General features: G+C 36.3%; 1 protein-coding gene across 1 annotated transcript; it reads left to right on the top strand.

Moving 5' to 3' along the window:
* Positions 1-4,956: 4,956 nt before the first annotated feature.
* LOC147372150 (olfactory receptor 6C75) lies at positions 4,957-5,910 on the top strand. The gene has a single exon (XM_086403968.1). The coding sequence runs from the start codon at positions 4,972-4,974 to the stop codon at positions 5,908-5,910; it is 939 nt and encodes a 312-aa protein (XP_086260094.1). The 5' UTR covers positions 4,957-4,971.
* Positions 5,911-20,580: the final 14,670 nt, after the last annotated feature.

Raw genomic sequence — 20,580 nt, 5'->3', positions numbered from 1 at the left:
AAAAAGAAAGTAAAGCTATTCATTAACAGAACAAACTTTTTCTCTAAGATGTCCAGAGTTGAAACAAGTATGTCTTTCCAGTGTCTTTTTAACAGAGGAAAAAGGGACATGGGGTTGACAATTAAAGTGGGAGATCTGCTATTGAAACATGTTAAACATTTCTCCTAAAGTTGCCCTTTAAGTCTTGGATTCAAGAAACCTTTACACACATTTCCAGCTGAGGTTAAACAAAGTAATACTCTCCTTTGTTTTTTCAGCTCTTATGTCTTAAACACATTCCTTTTTCATGGCCTATCTCATGCCATAATTTTTAAATTTTTGTATTTTTATTTGTGATTTTACTGCTTAAAATGGTCCTCAAAGCCTAGTCTTAAGGTATTGTTTCTTAAGAGCATGTACATTCATATAATCCATTATTGAAAACACTGGTAAAAAGCAGATTCTATGAAAAACTTTGAAAGCACATGAATCGCTATGCTCAGTGGAGATATGTTATTGTTTAACATTGTCCTAAGAAGTATTTGTTTTCAGTACTTGACTGGTTTGCATAGTGCTCTTCAAGAAATTCATGTCCATCTGGAGTCTGAAGCTTTGACCTTATTTGGAAATAGACTCTTTGCATATGTAAGCAAGCTAAGATGAGGACTTATACATTAATTTTCCATGTAGCTTTATTTAGTGACAGGTTGTCCATGATGTGTAATTTTAAATGACACTGTGGTTTACAGATAAACATCAGACAAAAGCTATTGTGACATTATAATTAAACATGAGTATGTTTATGTCATGTTAATGAAGTTCTTTTTAATCGTCTCTTTCTTCAGTATATTCTGTGTATTACTTAATCATATATCATGAATAACTTCATTTGTCTCCCAAAGAAACAGTAAAAATAATTTAAAATTCTTTGTTCAGGAATTTCTATTAAGGTCATTAAATAATCCCAGGTTTCATTTAATTTAAGCTATACATTATATGGAACTCCTGGATTAAAAAGCAACATAATACAAATCTCAAAAACTTAATGTGAATGGAATATTATAGACAACTTTTCAGATCAAAGCAGTGAGCAAGAAAATGCTGGGAAAGAATATTGCTTTTATTGGACAAGAGAAAGGGAACAGTCTTATGGACTCTGTGGGAGAGGGAGAGGGTGGGAAGATTTGGGAGAATGGCAATGAAACATGTAAAATATCATGTAGGAAACGAGTTGCCAGTCCAGGTTCGATGCATGATGCTGGATGCTTGGGGCTGGTGCACTGGGACGGCCCAGAGGGATGGTATGGGGAGGGAGGAGGGAGGAGGGTTCGGGATGGGGAACACATGTATACCTGTGGCGGATTCATTTTGATATTTGGCAAAACTAATACAATTATGTAAAGTTTAAAAATAAAATAAAATTGGAAGAATAAAAAAAATAAAAAAAAATGAAAAAAAAAAAAAAGAGAGAAAGGGAATCTGAGATTTCAAAAACAATGTAGAATTCTCACAATTTTTTGTAAGAAGTGAAAATTATGTAGAAAGCTATCTTTGTCACCTCTATATTCTCAGAAAAGATGTCAAAAATAATTATTGAATGAATCAATGGTAATGGGTCTAATCATGATCAAATATTTTATGTCAACATTCAATGAAAATATATAAAAACTTAAAAATAAGCCTGACATCTCTTATAGTGTAGAATAATTGATACCTTATAGTGTAGAATAATGGATGTCTTAAACATCATCATGTTTTCTTTATGATTCGAGAAAAAACAACTTTTTCATGGGGCTTCCCTGGTGGCTCAGTCGGTAAAGAAACCACCTGGAATACAGGAAATCTGGATTTTATCCCTGGGTCAGGAAAATCCACTAGAGAAAAGAATGGCAACCCACTTCAGTATTCTTGCCTGGAGAATTCCAGGGGCAAGGAGCCTGTTGAAATACAGTCCATGGGGTTGCAGAGAGTCAGACACAATTGAGCAGCTAACACTCTCACTTGTTCACAGCCTAGTCTGTTGGCACTTAAGACCTGCTTATCTCTACTGCTTGGTTATTGTTTCTACTCCTTATGAAGTTTTGGATTATTATGAAAATGTATATCTTTCTATATATTTTCCTGCTCCAATTTCAGGCCACTCTCACCTAAATATTTTATTTGAAATTATTTACTAGTTTGGACCACTGTTTAGTGGTTGGTGTCTTGAGACCAATCTCCATTGTGCGTTTTGTTTTTTCATCAATTAATCCCCCTGAGTCCATTGTAATAGCGCAGATAAAAGTATGGCTATCTTGAATAATATTACTTCTGCATAAAAAATTGTATCATCTTGCTCACCAAGCTTGAAAAGACATTACATCAGCTTTCATTTCAATTATATCAAGTACTAAGATAATACTTCTTTAAGTGACAATAGGTAGGAAATAATCCTGGGAACTGAGATCTTTGGAGACTGGAGACATTTGCTTTACTATTTAGAAGTGTGTTGATACATACCCTTTGTGTAAACACTGTAGAGGGGGGTCTTACAGTTATTCTTCATTATTGATATTTTGGTTATTTAGTTACAAATATATGATGACAAAGGGGAAACAGATTGCAAAAGCTTTTGAAAAATCCCAAAGTACTTAGTTGAAGCAAATTAAAGAAGTTATTAGAAGTGATACTGTATGCTATGCTATGCTATGCTAAGTCTCTTCAGTCGTGTCCGACTCTGTGTGACCCCATAGACAGCAGCCCACCAGGCTCCCCCGTCCCTGGGATTCTCCAGGCAAGAACACTGGAGTGGGTTGTCATTTCCTTCTCCAATGCATGAAAGTGAAAAGTGAAAGTGAAGTCACTCAGTCATGTCCAACTCTTAGCCACCCCATAGACACTGATGTATAGAACAGTATTTTGGACTTTGTGGAAGAGGGAGAGGGTGGGATGATTTCGGAGAATTGCATTGAAACATGTATAATATCATATATGAAACGAGTCGCCAGTCCAGGTTCGATGCATGATACTGGATGCTTGGGGCTGGTGCACTGGGACGACCCAGAAGGATGGTACGGGCAGGGAGGAGGGAGGAGGGTTCAGGATGGGGAACACGTGTATACCTGTGGTGGATTCATGTTGATATATGGCAAAACCAATACAATATTATAAAGTTAAAAAATAAAATAAAAAAAGTGATACTAACCAGTCATATTTACCATAAATGTAAGTACTTCTTTGATAGCTTTTTACAAAAATATAAATTGGCCTTAATAGTATATAATTATGCTTATACAAATAATCTCAATTATGTACTATGTATAAATAAAATTAAACCACACATTTATATGCAATATATAAAGAAAATTTTGAAGCTACTATTTAATAATTTTATGCAACATTTTTATTCATTATAGCATAAATATTTTGTGATTAACAGGACTTTCATCATTTTTGTGTTCTTGTCTACATATCTTTCCATAATCATTTTTAATATCATAAATATCAAGACACCATGTAATCATTTTTGTACATTATTCAAAATAACACACTTGATGTGTTTTAACAATTATAGATATTCTTTTAATACTAGCTTTGCACATTTTATATATAGAGAAAGTTAGCATTCATCATATAAAGGCAAAAGACAAAAAAATAGCTTATTTTATGACCAGAAAGAGAAGACTGAAAGTGGGAATATATCCCTCCCAGAAATTTTATAAGTAAAGAATCTAAGTAAGTTTATTAACATATTGAATTAATTGGCTGATACTGAGAAAATAGTATTTTTCAAAAGCTCTGAAACCTCTGAAGACTATAGAAAACACATGAGGCATTGCAGACTTAGGCAGTCTTTCTAGATATAAACTATTAAAAAGAATTATTTAGATGACAGCATATCTAAAGTTTTAGTGGAAAATAATACTAAATAAGGATTAAATAATTAAACAAACTCTGTATAATATCGAGTTACTATACAAGCAAAAAAAAAAAAGAGGAAAGAAGTAGAAAAAGAAAGAGAATCTTTGCCTCTCCAAAACTTACCTTGAATGTTTACTATTCCTTTTCATTACCCCTTAGGAAAAAAATAGGCGAGATTGTGGAGAAGTGCCAAATGACTTTGGAAATAAGTAAGGATGCTAGTAGTTTACAAAAAATTAAAATTAAGACTTAAGTAAAAGTACTACTTTTATGTATTTTATATATATATATATATATATTTATGTATTTTATATATATATATATATATATATATATATATATATATATATATATATATTGGAGAAGGCAATGGCACCCCACTCCAGTACTCTTGCCTGGAAAATCCCAAGGACAGAGGAGCCTGGTAAACTGCAGTCCATGGGGTCACTAAGAGTCAGACACGACTCAGAGACTTCACTTTCACTTTTAACTTTCAGTGCATTGATATATATGTGGCTCTAGTGCTATACTATTATCAGGGACATGTTACTCTACCAGTTGGACAACTAAGTTACTAAGGTATCTCCACAGATTGTAAAAGTTTCAAATGGATAAGGAAAAAGAAATGTTTATACAAAATAGAAAAATTTAAAATTTGTATGAAGCAGAAAGCAATAAAAGTATATCTTCCATAATATTGGGATACACTGGAGGTAAGCTCTCAGTTTTATTTGAAGTTTTAAAATCAGAGATTTGAGCCTCCTTTTCTCTTTTTTTTCAGGAATATATTGAAGCATTCAGAAGAAAGTTTTTTTTTGTTTGTTTTTACTGATATGTGTGAGAAAACAATGAAGGAAATACGGGATAGTGAATTAATGCATGACATAATAAATTGCAAATTTTAAAAGTCTTTTTTTACTATATACTACTAAAAAATTTTCCTCTAAAAGTACAAGGAAGCAATATTGTGTGTGTGTGTATGTGCGTGCGCGTGTGTGTGTGTATTCCTTTGCTGGTGCCATAATTTTTTAAAAAATTTCTTCATCTGTTTTACAGCTAAAACAAAGAATATTACTATAATGAAGGAAAATAATGAGAAATTACACAGAAGTTACCGAGTTTATCCTTCTTGGTTTGACAAGTGATCCAAAGTGGCAGGTTGTACTGTTCCTATTTCTTCTTGTTACCTACATGCTAAGCGTGACTGGGAACCTGGTCATCATCACCCTCACCCTTTCAGATCCCCATCTGCAGACTCCAATGTATTTCTTCCTTCGAAACTTCTCATTCCTAGAAATATCATTCACTTCTGTCTGCATTCCCAGATTCCTTGTCGCGATCATGACCGAGGACAGAACCATTTCTTATAACGGCTGTGTGGCTCAGCTGTTTTTCTTCATCTTCTTGGGGGTGACAGAATTTTACCTCCTGGCTGCCATGTCCTATGACCGCTATGTGGCCATCTGCAAACCTCTGCATTACACCACCATCATGAGCAGTAAAGTCTGTATACTTCTTGTCTTTAGCTCCTGGCTTGCAGGATTCCTGATCATCTTTCCACCAATAATCCTGCTGCTGCGATTGGATTTCTGTGGCTCCAATATAGTTGATCATTTCATATGTGATGCTTCTCCCATCCTGCAGCTTTCCTGCACGAGCACTCACTTTCTAGAACTCATGGCATTATTTTTAGCTGTGGTAACACTCATGGTCACTTTAACATTAGTTATTCTATCCTACACATATATTATCCAGACAATTCTGAGAATTCCTTCCACGAATCAAAGAAAAAAAGCCTTTTCCACGTGTTCCTCCCACATGATAGTTGTCTCTCTGTCTTATGGCAGCTGCATCTTCATGTACATTAAGCCTTCAGCAAGGGAAAGAGTGACTCTAAGCAAAGGAGTGGCTGTGCTCAATACCTCAGTGGCTCCTCTTTTGAATCCATTTATATACACCCTAAGAAATCAGCAAGTGCAGCAAGCCTTCAAAAACATGGTCCAGAGAATAGCCTTTTCTTCAAATAAGTGAATGCGATCCTATAAAAACAGTACCTCTAAAAAGAAAGCCAAATGAAAAACTCTCTGCTCTCTCTACATAAAGTCTTTCAGCACCTCATTTCATTCTTCCAGTTAAGACAGATGTATATGTCATCAATGCCCATTTTTCTTATTAGCCTAAAAACAAGGTCCTAACTCTTTTAAGTTACATGAAAAAGATCAGTTTTCCCCTCTGTAACAAAATTTTAGATGTCAGTAATCTCCATTGTTTCTCATATCAAAAAAAGGTAGATTTGGCAGCCTTACAAAAATGGAGATTGTTTTAAGAAGATTACTAGAAACCACATATAGAAATAAAATCTATTTTATATGAAATAAAAATATGTATTTCAATTAAAATGTCATGTCACCAAGAAAAAATGTTATAATGTTTAGAAGCATTATTAAAATATCTCCTTGAATTTATTAATAAAAACATGTTGGAAAATAAAATAGAAATTTAATATAAAGTATGCTGTCAGTCAGAGAAGGCAATGGCACCTCACTCCAGTACTCTTGCCTGGAAAATACCATGGGTGGAGGAGCCTGGTAGGCTGCAGTCCATGGAGTTGCTAGGAGTTGGACACGACTGAGTGACTTCACTTTTAATTTTCACTTTCATACATTGGAGAAGGAAATGGCAACCCACTCCAGTATCCTTGCCTCGAGAATCCCAGGGACGGGAGAGCCTGATGGGCTGCTGTCTATGGAGTCGCACAGAGTTGGACACAACTCAAGCAACTTAGCAGCAGCAGCAGCAGCATGCTGTCAGTATCATTAAATTTGCTATTTGAAATGAGGCTGTATTTATTTTTTATTACTTTCCCCAGAAAATAATGGCAATTTCTGTGCAGTAGAAGAAATAAACTTTATCCCATTTTTTCCTTTGATAATATCTCCTGAAAATTAGATCCTTTAACTGAAGATTAGCTTATTTTTGCCAACCATATTTGAAATGGAAAACTATGGTCTCTGAAGGCAAATTAAGCTATCCTGATAAAATTCATATTTATATTCAGACTCTTTCAATTCATACAAGAATATTTTCTCCTATAGACATGAAGAACGTGATAAACTCAGAATCTAGAATGGTGTGAGACACTGACACTTTGGAGGGTATCTTGGAAATGCCAATATATTAATTTTTTTTTGCCTTAGTTTTGTTTTACTAGCAAATCTAGAATATAGGCTTTCTCTTCCCATTGACTTTTTCATAGAAGTCTCTATCTCCCTCATTCATAGCCAAGAAAATGATCCTGGGAGTTAATATTTGATAACTGTAAAAATGTGTCAAAGCCTGTTTCCTATGGTTAATGAGCCCCTCAACTCCAATGTATCACTAAGAAAATTGGTTGCCTTGGGATAATAGTTATGTCTAACTAGATACAGGATAAGAGGATTTGACTTTGGTTTCTTGATTTCCAGCTTGGCCTGATAAAAGTACTACTCTTGGTTAAGGTAAAGAAGCTCCAGTACTTTGGCCACTTGTTTTGAACAGGTGACTCATTGGAAAAGACCCCAATGCTGGGAAAGATTGAAGGCAGAAGGAGAAACGGGCAACAGAGGATGAGATCATTGGATGGCATCACCAATTCAATAGACATGAACTTAGGCAAACTCTGGGAGATGGTGAGGGACAGAGAAGCCTGGCATGCTGCAGTGCATGGGGTCACAGAGTCGGACATGACTTGGCAACTGAACAACAACAAAGAGCTCTACATATTTCCTAAGTCCATGATAAAAATATCTTTTCTACTTGGTCATAGAGAAACTGATTATCCTTAAGCTCTCTCCTATTCTTAAATTATACTCTTATGGAATGGATTACTTTTTTTCAAACAGAATTAATATAGTATTACCACAAAATGAAAACTAAATGATAATTTTATTTGATTATGAATTATTGGGGCAATGTGTAAAGAAATAATACAAGTTTGCCTTTAGAAAACTAAGACAAGTAAGCAGAAATGCAAAAGTGAAAATTAAGAGTGTGCAAAACAACATGGAAATATTAACTAGATGAATCTAAATTGTGTTAAAATATATATGATCGATAGCTAAAAATGTAGACAGGTGAGAGAGAAAGCGAGGTCAGAAAATAAGACGGTAAGGAGTGGTGATCATGTCAATTGACAAAAACTTGCCTAAATAATAAAATTTTGCCATTTGCAACAAGATGGACCTGGAAAGTATTGTATTAAGCAAAATAAGAGAGACGGTTACTGTATGTTAATGGTGAAAATCTAAAAAAATATATGAAATCAAAAAAATTTTAAAAATGAATGAAACAAACCAGAGAAAACAGATTCACAGGCATAAAAAGTAAATTAGTGGTTAATAAGTTAGTGAGGAAATGAATGTTCAGAGGGGCAAAATAGGGAAAGCAGTTAAAGAGGTTTAAATTACTTGTATAATCTGTATAAGTATAAAATAAATATGCTACAGGAATACATAACATGAGGAATGTAGCCAATCGTTTATAATTACTATAAATGGAATATAACACTAAAAAATTGTGAATCAGCATTTTGCACACATGAAATTTACATAATATTTCAAATCAATATCTCCATTTTAAAAATGCATTTTTAAATGTTAAAAAGATAATTATCTCTGTATGAATAAACATTTTAAATAAAAAGAAGTTAAAAAAACTAAGTTAACTCTCTGCTAAAAATGAAATCATTAATATAGTTCAATTTATGAAAGAGGGATAAAAATGGATGAAAAGACAAAGGAGTAAATGCCTAACAGCACAGGAAGATTATTAATTTTTACTGTCAATAATGATGTAGGCAAATAATCAAATGTCAATTACCATTTGAAATAACATTCAGAGATATTTGACAAGCAGTCTGTTTTACCCCTTTAAGTGGCCTAAAATACTAATAGACAAATCTCCTAATGGGAAAAAAAAAGGAAAAGTTATGTGTATTACTGAACTCCTAGTAAAATTAAACAAGATATTAGGGGAGAAAACACAGATTAATACAATCAAAGGTGAAAAAGAAGTGATTGCTACTGATCTCATGCATATTAAATGTTAAAAAGCTTTATAATGATGTAAAGGAACTGACCAAAACCATCATCAAGGAATAGAAATGCAAAAAGGCAAAGCAGTTGTCTGAGGAGGCCTTATAAATAGCTGAGAAAAGAAGAGAAGTGAAAGGCAGAGGAGAAAGGGAAAGATATACCCAACTGAATGCAGAGTTCCAGAGAATGGTAAGGAGAAATAAGAAAACATTCATAAGTGAACAATGCAAAGAAATAAAGGGAAATAATAGAATGGGAATACTAGAGATTGCTTCAAGAAAATTAGAGATACCAAGAAATGCTTCATGCAAAACTGGGCACAGTACAGGACAGAAATGGCAAGGATATTTTAAAAAAGCAAAAGAGATCAAGCAAGAATACACAGAAGAAACATACAAAATAGTTCTTAATTACCTGGACAGCCATGATGGTGTGGCTAGACACCTAGAGGTAGACATCCTGGAGTGCAAAGTCAAGTGGGCTTTAGGGAGCATTATCATAAACAAAGCTAATGAAGGTGATGGAATTCCAGGTGAACTATTTCAAATCCTAAAAGATGCTGCCGCTAAAGAGCTGCACTAAATATGGCAGCAAATTTGGAACTCAGCAGTGACCATAGGACAGGAAATGACCGATTTTCATGCCAATCCTAAAGAAAGGCAATGTCAAAGAATATTCAAACTACCATACAACTGCACTCATTTCACATGCTAGCAAGATTATGCTCAACATTCTTCAAGCTGGACTTCAGCAGTATGAGAAATAAGAACTTCCAGATGTACAACTGGATTTTGAAAAGACAAAGGAACCAGAAATCAAATTACCAGCATCCACTGGATCGTAGAAAAGACAAGAGAATTCCAGAAAATTATCTACTTCTGCTTCACTGACAACAATAAAGCCTTTGACTGCATGGATCACAAGAAACTGTGTAAAATTCCTAAAGAAAAAGGAATACCAGGCAAACTTACCTGTCTCCTGAGAAGACTGTATGCAGGATAAGAAGCAATAGTTAGAACCATACATGGAACAACAGACTGGTTCCAAATTGGGAAAGGAGTCCATCAAGATTGTGTATTGTCAGCCTGCTTATTTAACTTCTATGCAGAGTACATCATGTGAAATACTGGGCTACATGACTCACAAGCTGGAATCAAGATTACTAGGAGAAATATCACCATCCTCAGATAGGCAGATGATACCACTTTAATGGGACAGAGAGAAGAGGAACTAAAGAGCCTCTTGATGAAAGTGAAAGAGGAGAGTGAAAAAGCTGGCTTAAAACTCAACATTCAAAAATTAAGTTCACCGAGGTTCCATTTCACCCCGGTCAGAAAGGCTGCCATCCAAAAGTCACAAGCAATAAATGCTGGAGAGGATGTGGAGAAAAGGGAACCCTCTTACACTTTTGGCAGGAATGCAAACTAGTACAGCCACTATGGAGAACAGTGTGGAGATTCCTTGAAAAACTGGAAATAGAACTGCCATATGAACCAGCAATCCCACTGCTGGGCATACACACTGAGGAAGCAAGAATTGAAAGAGACACGTGTACCTCAATGTTCATTGCAGCACTGTTTATAATAGCCAGGACATGGAAGCAACCTAGATGTCCATCAGCAGATGAATGGATAAGAAAGCTGTGGTACATATACACAATGGAGTATTACGCAGCCATTAAAAAATACATTTGAGTCAGTTCTAATGAGGTGGATGAAACTGGAGCCTATTTATACAGAGTGAAGTAAGCCAGAAAGAAAAACACCAATACAGTATACTAACACATATATATGGAATTTAGAAAGATGGTAACAATAACCCTGTATGTGAGATAGCAAAAGAGACACAGATGTATAGAACAGTCTTTTGGACTCTGTGGAAGAGGGAGGGGGGGATGATTTGGGAGAATGGCATTAAAACATGTATAATATAAGAAACGGATCTCCAGTCCAGGTTCAATGCAGGATACAGGAAGCTTGGGGCTGGTGCACAGGGATGACACAGAGGGATGGGATGCGGAACACGTGTACACCATGGTGGATGCATGTTGATGTATGGTAAAACCAATACAATATTGTAAAGTAAACAAAAATAATCATAATAATAATAAAATTTTAAGTAAATTAAGTTCATGGCATTTCGTCCCATCCCTTCATGGCAAATAGATAGGGAAACAGTGACAGACTTTATTTTCTTGGGCTCCAAAATCACTGCAGATGCTGACTGCAGCCATGAAATTAAAAGGCACTTGCTCTTTGGAAGGAAAGCTATGACAGCCTAGATAGCATATCAAAAAGCAGACATTACTTTGACAACAAAGGTCCATATAGTCAAAGCTATGGTTTTTCCAGTAGTCATGTATGGATGTGAGAAGCGAATAATAAGAAAATGGCTGAGAACCAAAGAATTGATGGCTTTGAACTGTGGCATTGGAGAAGACTCTTGAGAGTACCTTGGACAGCAAGAAGATTGAATCAGTCAATCCTAAATACATCAACCCTGAATATTCATTGGAAGGGCTGATGCTGAAGTTGAAGCTTCAATATTTTGAAAACCTGTTGTGAAGAGCTGACTCACTGGAAAAGAGTCTGATGCTGGCAAAGATTGAGGGCAGGAGGAGAAGGGGTCAAGAGAATGAGATTGTTGGATGGCATCACTGACTTGATGGACATCAAGTTGAGCAAACTCTGGGTGATGACGAAGGACAGGGAAGCCTGGCATGCTGCAGCCCACGGGGGCCCCAAAGAGTCACAAACAAGTGAGTGACTAAACAACAACAGCCTTATTTCTGGTCCAACCCTCAAATCCATACATGACTGTAGGAAAAATCATAGTTTTAACAATAGAGACCTTTGCCTGCAAAGTATGTCTTTGATTTTTAATACACTGTTTAGTGTGTCATAGCTTTTCTTCCAAGGAGTAAGTGTCTTTCAAAATCATGGCAGCAGTAACCATCTGCAGTGACTTTGCAGCCCAAGAAAATAATATCTGACAATGCTTCCTTTTTTTATCCCTTCTATATTTATCATGAAGATTTTGGGACCAAATGCCATGATCTTATTTTATTCAATGTTGAGTGTGTGTGTGTGTGTGTTTTCTTTTAATTAATTTATTTTTTATTGAAGGATAATTGCTTTACAGAATTTTGCTGTTCTCTGTCAAACCTCAACATGAATCACCCATAGGTATACATATGTCCCCTCCCTTTTGAACCTCCCTCCCATCTTCCTTCCCATCCCACCCCTCTAGGCTGATACAGAGCCCCTGTTTGAGTTTCCTGAGCCACACAGCAAATTCAGTTGGCTATCTATTTTACATATGGTAATGTACGTTTCCATGTTACTCTTTCCATATATCTCACCCTCTCCTCCTCCTTCCCCATGTCCATAAGTCTATTCTGTCTGTTTCTCCCTTGTTGCCCTGTAAGCAAATTCTGCAGTACTATTTTTCTAGATTCCATATATATGTGTTAGAATACAATATTTATCTTTCTCTTTCTGACTTACTTCACTTTGTATAATAGGTTCTAGGTTCATCCACCTCATTAGAACCGACTCAAATGTGTTTATGGCTGAGTAATATTCCACTGTGTATATATACCACCACTTCTTTATCCATTCATATGTCGATGGACATCTAGGTTGCTTCCATGTTCTAGCTATTGTAAATAGTGCTGCAATGACCAATGGGATACAAATGTCTCTTTCAATTTTTGTTTTCTCAGGTTATATGCCTAGGAGTGGGATTGCTGGATCATATGGTGGTTTTATTCCTAGTTTTTTAAGGAATCGCCATACCCTCTTCCATAGTGGCTGTATCAAGTTTTAAGCTAGCTTTTTCACTCTCCTATTTCACCCTCAACAGGAGGCTCTTTAGTTCACTTCCTGCCACTAGAGTGATATCGTCTGAATATCTGAGGTTGTTGATATTTCTCCAAGAAATCTTGATTCCAGGTTGTGATTCATCCAGCCCAACATTTCATATGATGTACTCTTCATGCAAGTTGAAAAAACAGGATGACAATACAACCTTGTTATACTATTTTTCAATTTTGAACCAGTCACTTACTCCATGACCAATACTAACGGTTGTTTCTTGACCACATATAGATTTCTCAGGAGATAAGTAAGGTAGTCTGGTATTCCCATCTCTTTAAGAATTTTACCCAGTATGTTGCAATCCACAGAGTCAAAGGCTTTAGTATAGTCAATAAAGCAGAAGTACATATATTTCTGGAATTCCCTTGCTGTTTCTAACATCCAACAGATATTGGCAATTTGATCTGCTTTCTCTCTCTTTTCTAAATTCAGCTTGCACATATGAAAGTTTTCATTTCTCATACTGCTGAAGTCTAGCTTGAAGGATTTTGAGAATAACTTTGCTAGTATGTGTAATGAGTGAAATTATATGGCAGCTTGACGTTCTTTGGCATTGCTCTTCTTTGGAACGGGAATGAAAACTGACCTTTTCCAATCCTATGGCCACTACTGAGTTTTCCAAATTTTCTGATATATTGACTGTAGCCCTTTAACAGTGCCATCATTTTAAAATTTGTAATAGCTCAACTGGAATTCCATCACTTCCACTAGTTTACTTCATAGTAAGAATTCCTAAGGCCCACTTGACTTCACACTCCAGGATGTCTGGCTCTAGGTGAGTGACTACACCTTCATGGTTATTTTAAGACATCGTTAAGGCATTTTTTCGTATATTTCTTCTGTGTATTCTTGTCACCTCTTCTTAATCTCTCCTGCTTTGGTTAGGTCCTTACCATTTCTATCCTTTATCATGTCCATCTTTGCTAGAAATATTCCCTTGATCTCTCCAATTTGCTTGAAGAGATCTCTAGTCATCCCCATTCTTTTATTTTCCTCTACTTGTCTTCATTGTTCATTTAAGGAGGTCTTCTTTTATTTCTTTGCTTTTCTCTGGAACTCTGCATTCAGTTGGGTATATCTTTTCTTTTCTCCCTTGCTTTTTATTTTTCTTCTTTTCTCAGCTATTTGTAAAGCCTCTTCATACAACCACTCTCCTTCTGCATTTCCTTTGAGATGGTTTTGGTCACTGACTGCTATACTATGTTAGGAACATTTGTCCAAGTTCTTCAGGCACTCTGTCTATCAGATCTAAGTCCTTGAATCTAAGGGATTGAATGAAAAGATGTTAGGCATCACTGTCCTTAGATAATTGCAAATTATATCAATAATGAGCTATATTTATGCACATATTTTGACTCGTCGGTAAAACATTAACAACACCAATTGCTAGAGATAACGCAGGTAACAGAAAATCTGATATTTTCATTCCCTGTGAATGGTAACACAAAATGATATTGTCACTTTAGGAGACATTTCTCAGCTGCTTAAAAAACTATACCTATGTCTGACTCACGTATGGCAAAAACCAACACAATATTGTAAAGCAATTATTTCCAATTAAAAATTAAAAAAAAAAATTTAAAAAGATATGCGGAGTTTCTAAGTTACCTGGTGGCCCAGTGGTTAAGATTCTGGGCTTTCACTGCCATGGACCAGGTTCAGTCCCCAGGGGGAAACTAATATCCCAAAAGCCAAGTGTCAAAAAAAAAAATAAAAGAATCTAAGTATGGTCTTCCACATAATCCTGCAATTGCAGTTGCAGATACTTACCCAGTTGATTTGAAAACTCAAATCTACACAAAAACTGAATTCAAATAGTTCCTAGAAGCTTCATTTATAATCACCAAAAACTAGAAGTATTCAAGATGCTCCTACATAGGGAAATGGATGAAAAAAAAAGTAGTTCTTCTATATATTCAATGAAAGAAAGTAATGGCTATCAAACTGTGAAAAGACATGAATGAACCATAAATCAGCATTTCTAACTGAATGAAACCAGTTTGAAAAGGCAACATATTGTATGATTTCAGTTATATGATATTCTAGAAAAAACAAAACAATATATGATGTAAAAAGGTCAATGGCTGTCAGGGATTGTTGAGAAACAGAGAGGATTACATAGGTGACATGAATGGGGGCTTTAAGGCAAAGAAACTATTTTGCTTAATTTGTAATGATGAATTCATGGTCCTATGCATTCTTCAAAATCCATAGAAAATTACATTCCAAAGAGTAAACCTTGGGCTTCCCTGGTGGTCTGGTGTTTAACAATCCAAGTGACAATGTAGAGAACACCTATTTGATGCTGGTCTAAAAGGATCCACATGCCATGAAGCAACTAAGCCCATGCATCACAACTACTGAGCCCACATCCTAGAGCCTGTCCTTCACAAAAGAGGCCACTGCAATGAGGAGCCTGTGCACACAACTAAGAGAGTAATTCTCTCTCATCACAACTAGAGAAAGCCCTCCTGCAGAAATGAAGACACAGTGTAAACAAAAAGGTTGTTTTTAGAAAGGAAGTGGGGAGGGTGGTAAACCTTAATTTACACAAATGTTTTTAAAAAATCACTTAAGAGGTTGGGGAATCACAGACTGGAATGCAGAATATGTCTCCCAAAACAACTGTATCTTATATGTCTGCAATAATCGCACTGAAGGGAGTAGGGTTGAAAATTGCTGACCTAAGTAGCTTTAAAATGATTCAAATTTGTAAGACTAAAAACAAAGAAAAGGTACATAAGTTCTACAATCTAGCTAATAAAGGGTTTCCCTTTGACCGTCATTGTATAGGTCAATAATTTTGATAATGTTATATAAGTAGACAGGTATTGAAGATTTAAGTAAATGGATAGTGGGTGCCAGGAATCTTACTTTTGCAGTGGGAGCTTACAGAGAAGAAGACCTGAAGTTATAATGTATCTGATAATGAAGATAACAGTATAGATTCGTTTTTAGTTTAGTATAAATCCAGAAGGTAGCATAAAGATTATACATACATATTGATACACAGGTACGCAGTCTCATACGTTTTTCCTGGTTCTATCCTGTTAGAGGACCTGGAATCAATGGCACATGACAGCAGTGAACACACCCAGGGCTGAGATCCTGGTTTCTATGGCAACTCACTCCAGTATTCTTCCCTGGAAAATTCCATGGATAGAGGAACCTGGTGGGCTACATTCAGGGGGTAACAGAGAGTCAGACAGGACTGAGGGACTAAAACTTTAATCCTAAAGAATCCAGGCATCATTGAAGAAATAACTGAGGTCTGTGGCAAGGAATATACAAGATGATTCTGAAGCATCTTATAATTCCAAAAAATAAAGGGCCTTTTGTGGTTTTTTTAAAAGCACTATGATAGCAGTTGGTCAAAAGAAGCAGCAACCCATTAAAAGGGCTCCCAGTGGATGAAGCTGGGGGAAAATCTAGCAACAAGATAAATTAGCAATGGTTATAATTCAAAGTATAAAATAAATATCCATGAACTCACACTGATCTAAAAAAAATAATTGAAAAAATTAATACATGAGACCAATGCATTAATTACCTATGTAAAGGAATGTTGAATAACTTTATAACAAAACATTTGAATAGCACATTGATTCTCCTGGTAGCCCTTTCCTCTTGCTATTTTCTACTTATTCACGTTTATATTAATTGAAATATACTACCTCAACAGACATTTATATCAAGCAAAAATAATACTGACAATACAAAGTCCAAAAGTTCAAAGATTTCTAATTCCTAGCTGTTTCTTTTACAGGGGTCCTCTGACATTTAATGTTTTTTAAAAATTATTTCCCAAGGACACCTAATTAAAAATATTCAACTAAATTTAGGTTGAACTAATAAGCATCATTGGAGAAGGCAGTGGCAACCCACTCCAGTACTGTTGCCTGGAAAATCCCATGGACAGAGGAGCCTGGTAGGCTGCAGTCCATGGGGTTGCTAAGAGTCAGACACGACTGAGCGACTTCACTTTCACTTTTCACTTTCAGGCATTGAAGAAGGAAATGGCAACCCACTCCACTGTTCTTGCCTCGAGAATCCCAGGGATGGGGGAGCCTGGTGGGCTGCCGTCTATGGGGTCGCACAGAGTTGGACACGACTGAAGCGACTTAGCAGCAGCAGCAGCAGCAGCAGTACGCACCATCTCTCTCCAGAGGCATTTGAATTCTGTTTCACTGCAGCAATTCCCTGTGGCTATTTTAAGGGGAAAAAAATAGCAGGTAAAAACCAGTCTGTTTGTTTTGGGAACAGTAGTTAGACAATCTAGTCTTAGCCCCTGGAAGGTAAACAAGTGAAAACAAAAATTATAAACCATCCTTCTTTCACAAAGGTTACTGAGAGCCAAGTAAGATATTATATTGCTAGATTTTCCTTGCATCTAAGGTTAGGCTACTGCTAGTTTTATGAAAATTGGGGAAATGAGGTACTAAATGCCTGGCCTTGGATGGGGAAATGTGGAATAGTTCCAACTGCATTTTTCTCACAAGTTTCTACTGATATGCCATGCATTGCATTTCTTTTCCAGAACTTCTATTTCTTGATTCTCACTCAGAAATTTGAGCTCTCTCCTTAGGAAATAGGAGCTTCACTTTATTAACCAGCAAAGTAAATAACTTTATCGCCTTTATTTGCCTGTTTCATGAGAGTAAGTAGTGTTCTAATCACACTTTCTTCGTTTCCTTTCCCTTTTTCTGTTATCTCTTCAGTTCTTCGAGTCTGACCCACATTTCAGGAAAGCTTGGTCTCTGGTTTGTTCTACTGTGCAACTATTTAAGCACTTAGGACAAAGTTTCATTTAGCTGCTACTCTCTCCCATTTCCAGCACTTCTAGCTTTCCTCTTAAACAACAAGCTAGTATCAGAGACACTGTTACTCAATTAAAATCTCGCAATACTACTGGAGGCTCAGCCTCTCACAGCAACATTAACTGATGATGTGGGACTGCCACGGAGCCTCTGCTACCATGTCACCAACCCTTTCCTGAGGGACCTCTTGAACTCTTTGCTTGTCTTCTGGATGTAACACCTTCTATTAGCACCTGGGACTATGTCACTTTTCTGTTAGGGTCTTGTCAATTTCAGGAATAAACTCTGTACTGGATTTATCCTTCAATATGTTTATCTCACTCTACGCAGCCAGGAGCATACTGCCAAATTCCACCTACACACTATGTAAGTATGTTATTGCATAGGAAAATCAGAAAAGTTAGAAACAAGCTTTGAAGTCTATGGAACATTCCAAAAATAAAGATTCCACACCAACACTTAAATGAAAGCAACAGATTACTTGGGTTTGAACAGTCAAATTGTTACCACATGGGATTATATAATTGTAAGTGTATTTTTCTTATCTCACCTCATTTAGTTTTCTCATTTTCTAATAAATTTATACTTAGATCAATTAACTTTGCTTATAAGAATCTCTTCTAAAAAGTAACAGATTAGTATTTAACTCATAAAAGAAAAACTTTAACTTCTGAGTTTATCTAGGAATATATGCATATTAATCTTTATGGCTCTGATTCTTTTGGTAAGTTATTATTTATGTAGGCAGGAATGACATTACAAATTTAAACATATGGAAAATAACTCTCTAAAAAGATAAATTTCAAAATGTTTTATTTTCAGAAAGAGCATTAGACTATGTGGTGATTGAGGATTCAATAAAATAAGAAAACTTGGAGCACTAAAGACATTACTTGCAAGTTCAGTTCAGTTCAGTTGCTCAGTCGTGTCCGACTCTTTGCGACCCCATGAATCACAGCACATCAGGCCTCCCTGTCCACCACCAACACCCGGAGATCACTCAAACTCATGTCCATCGAGTCGGTGATGCCATCCAGCCATCTCATCCTCTGTCGTCCCCTTCTCCTCTTGCCCCCAATCCCTCCCAGCATCAGAGTCTTTTCTAATGAGTCAGCTCTTCACATCAGGTGGCCAAAGTATTGGAGTTTCAGCTTCAGCATCATTCCTTCCAAAGAACACCCAGGACGAATCTCCTTTAGAATGGACTGGATGGATCTCCTTGCAGTCCAAGGGACTCTCAAGAGTCTTCTCCAACACCACAGTTCAAAAGCATCATTCTTCGGCATTCAGCTTTTTTCACAGTCCAACTCTCACATCCATATATGACTACTGGAGATACCATAGCTTTGACAATACAGACCTTTGTTGACAAAGTTATCTCTTTACTTTTTAGTATGCCATCTAGGTTTTGTCATGACTTTTCTTCCAAGGAGTAGCATCTATTAATTTCATGGCAGCAGTTACTGTTTGCAGTGATTTTTGAGCCCAAGATAATAAAATCTGATGGTACTTCCACTTTTCCTCTTCTATATTTGCCATGAACTTATGGAGAAGGAAATGGCAACCCATTCCAGTGTTCTTGCCTGGAGAATCCCAGGGACTGGGAATCCTGGTGGGCTGCCGTCTATGGGGTCGCACAGAGTCGGACACGACTGAAGTGACTTAGCAATAGCAATGGGACAAGATGCCATGATCTTAGTTTCTTAAATGTTGAGTTTTAAGCTAGCTTTTTCACTCTCCTCTTTCAGTCTCAACAAGAGGCGTTTTAGTTCACTTCCTGCCATTATAGTGGTATCATCTGCATATCTGAGGTTGTTGTATTTCTCTCAGCAATCTTGATTCCAGGTTGTGATTCATTCAGTCCAACATTTCCCATGATGTTCTCTGCATAGAGGTTAAAAAAACACAGTGACAATATACAACTATGTTGTACTCTTTTCTCAATTATGAACCAGTCGCTTGTTTCAGATCTGATTCTAACTGTTGCTTCTTGACCTGCACACAGGTTTCTCAGGAGACAAGTAAGATAGTCTGTTATTCCCATCTCTTTAAGAATTTTCCACAGTTTGTTGTAATCCATACATTCAAAGGTTTTATTATAGTCAATGAAGCAGTAGTACATGAATTTCTGGCATTCTCTTACTTTTCCAATGATCCAACGAATGTTGGCAATTTAATTACTTGTTCCTCTGCCTTTTCTAAACTCAGCTTACATGTGTGAAAGTTCTCAGCTCACGTACTGCTGAAGGCTAGCTGAAGGATTTTGAGCATAACTTTGCTAGCATGTGAAATGATTGAAATAGTATGACAGCTTTAACATCTTTGGCATCGCTCTTCTTTGGGACTGGAATGAAAAATGATCTTTTCCAGTCCTGTGGTCACTGCTGAGTTTTCCAATTTTCTGCCATATTGAGTTCAGCCCATTAACAACATCATGTTTTAGGATTTGTAATAGCCCAACTGGAATTCCATTACCTCCATTAGTTTTGTTCATAGTAATACTTCCAAAGACTCACTTGACTTCACACTCCAGGATGTCTGGCTCTAGGTGAGTGACTACATCATCACGGTTATCCCAGTCATTAAAACATTTTTTTGTGTATTTTTAATATGTATTCTTGCCACCTCTTCTTAATTTCTTCTGCTTTTCTTAGGCCATGCTATTTCTGTCCTTTATCGTGTCTATCCTTGCATGAAATATTTCCTTGACCTCTTCAATTTTCTTGAAGAGACCTCGAGTCTTTCCCATTCTTTTGTTTTTCTCTACCTTTCTGTATTGTTCATTTAAAAAGGCCTTTTCTCTCTCTCTCTCTGCTATTCTCTGCAACACTGCATTCAGTTGGGTATATCTTTCCGTTTTTCCCATGATTTTCATTTCTTTTCTTTTCTCAACAGTTTGTAAAACCTCCTCAGACAACCGCTTCTCTTTCTTGC

Source organism: Bos grunniens, chromosome 5 (genome assembly GCF_055505025.1).
Source record: "Bos grunniens cultivar Pamir isolate PY7600 chromosome 5, Bosgru_T2T1.0, whole genome shotgun sequence".
NCBI lineage: Eukaryota > Metazoa > Chordata > Mammalia > Artiodactyla > Bovidae > Bos > Bos grunniens.
Note: the sequence above shows the minus strand (reverse complement) of the source record. Positions and strands in the feature narration are given on the sequence as shown.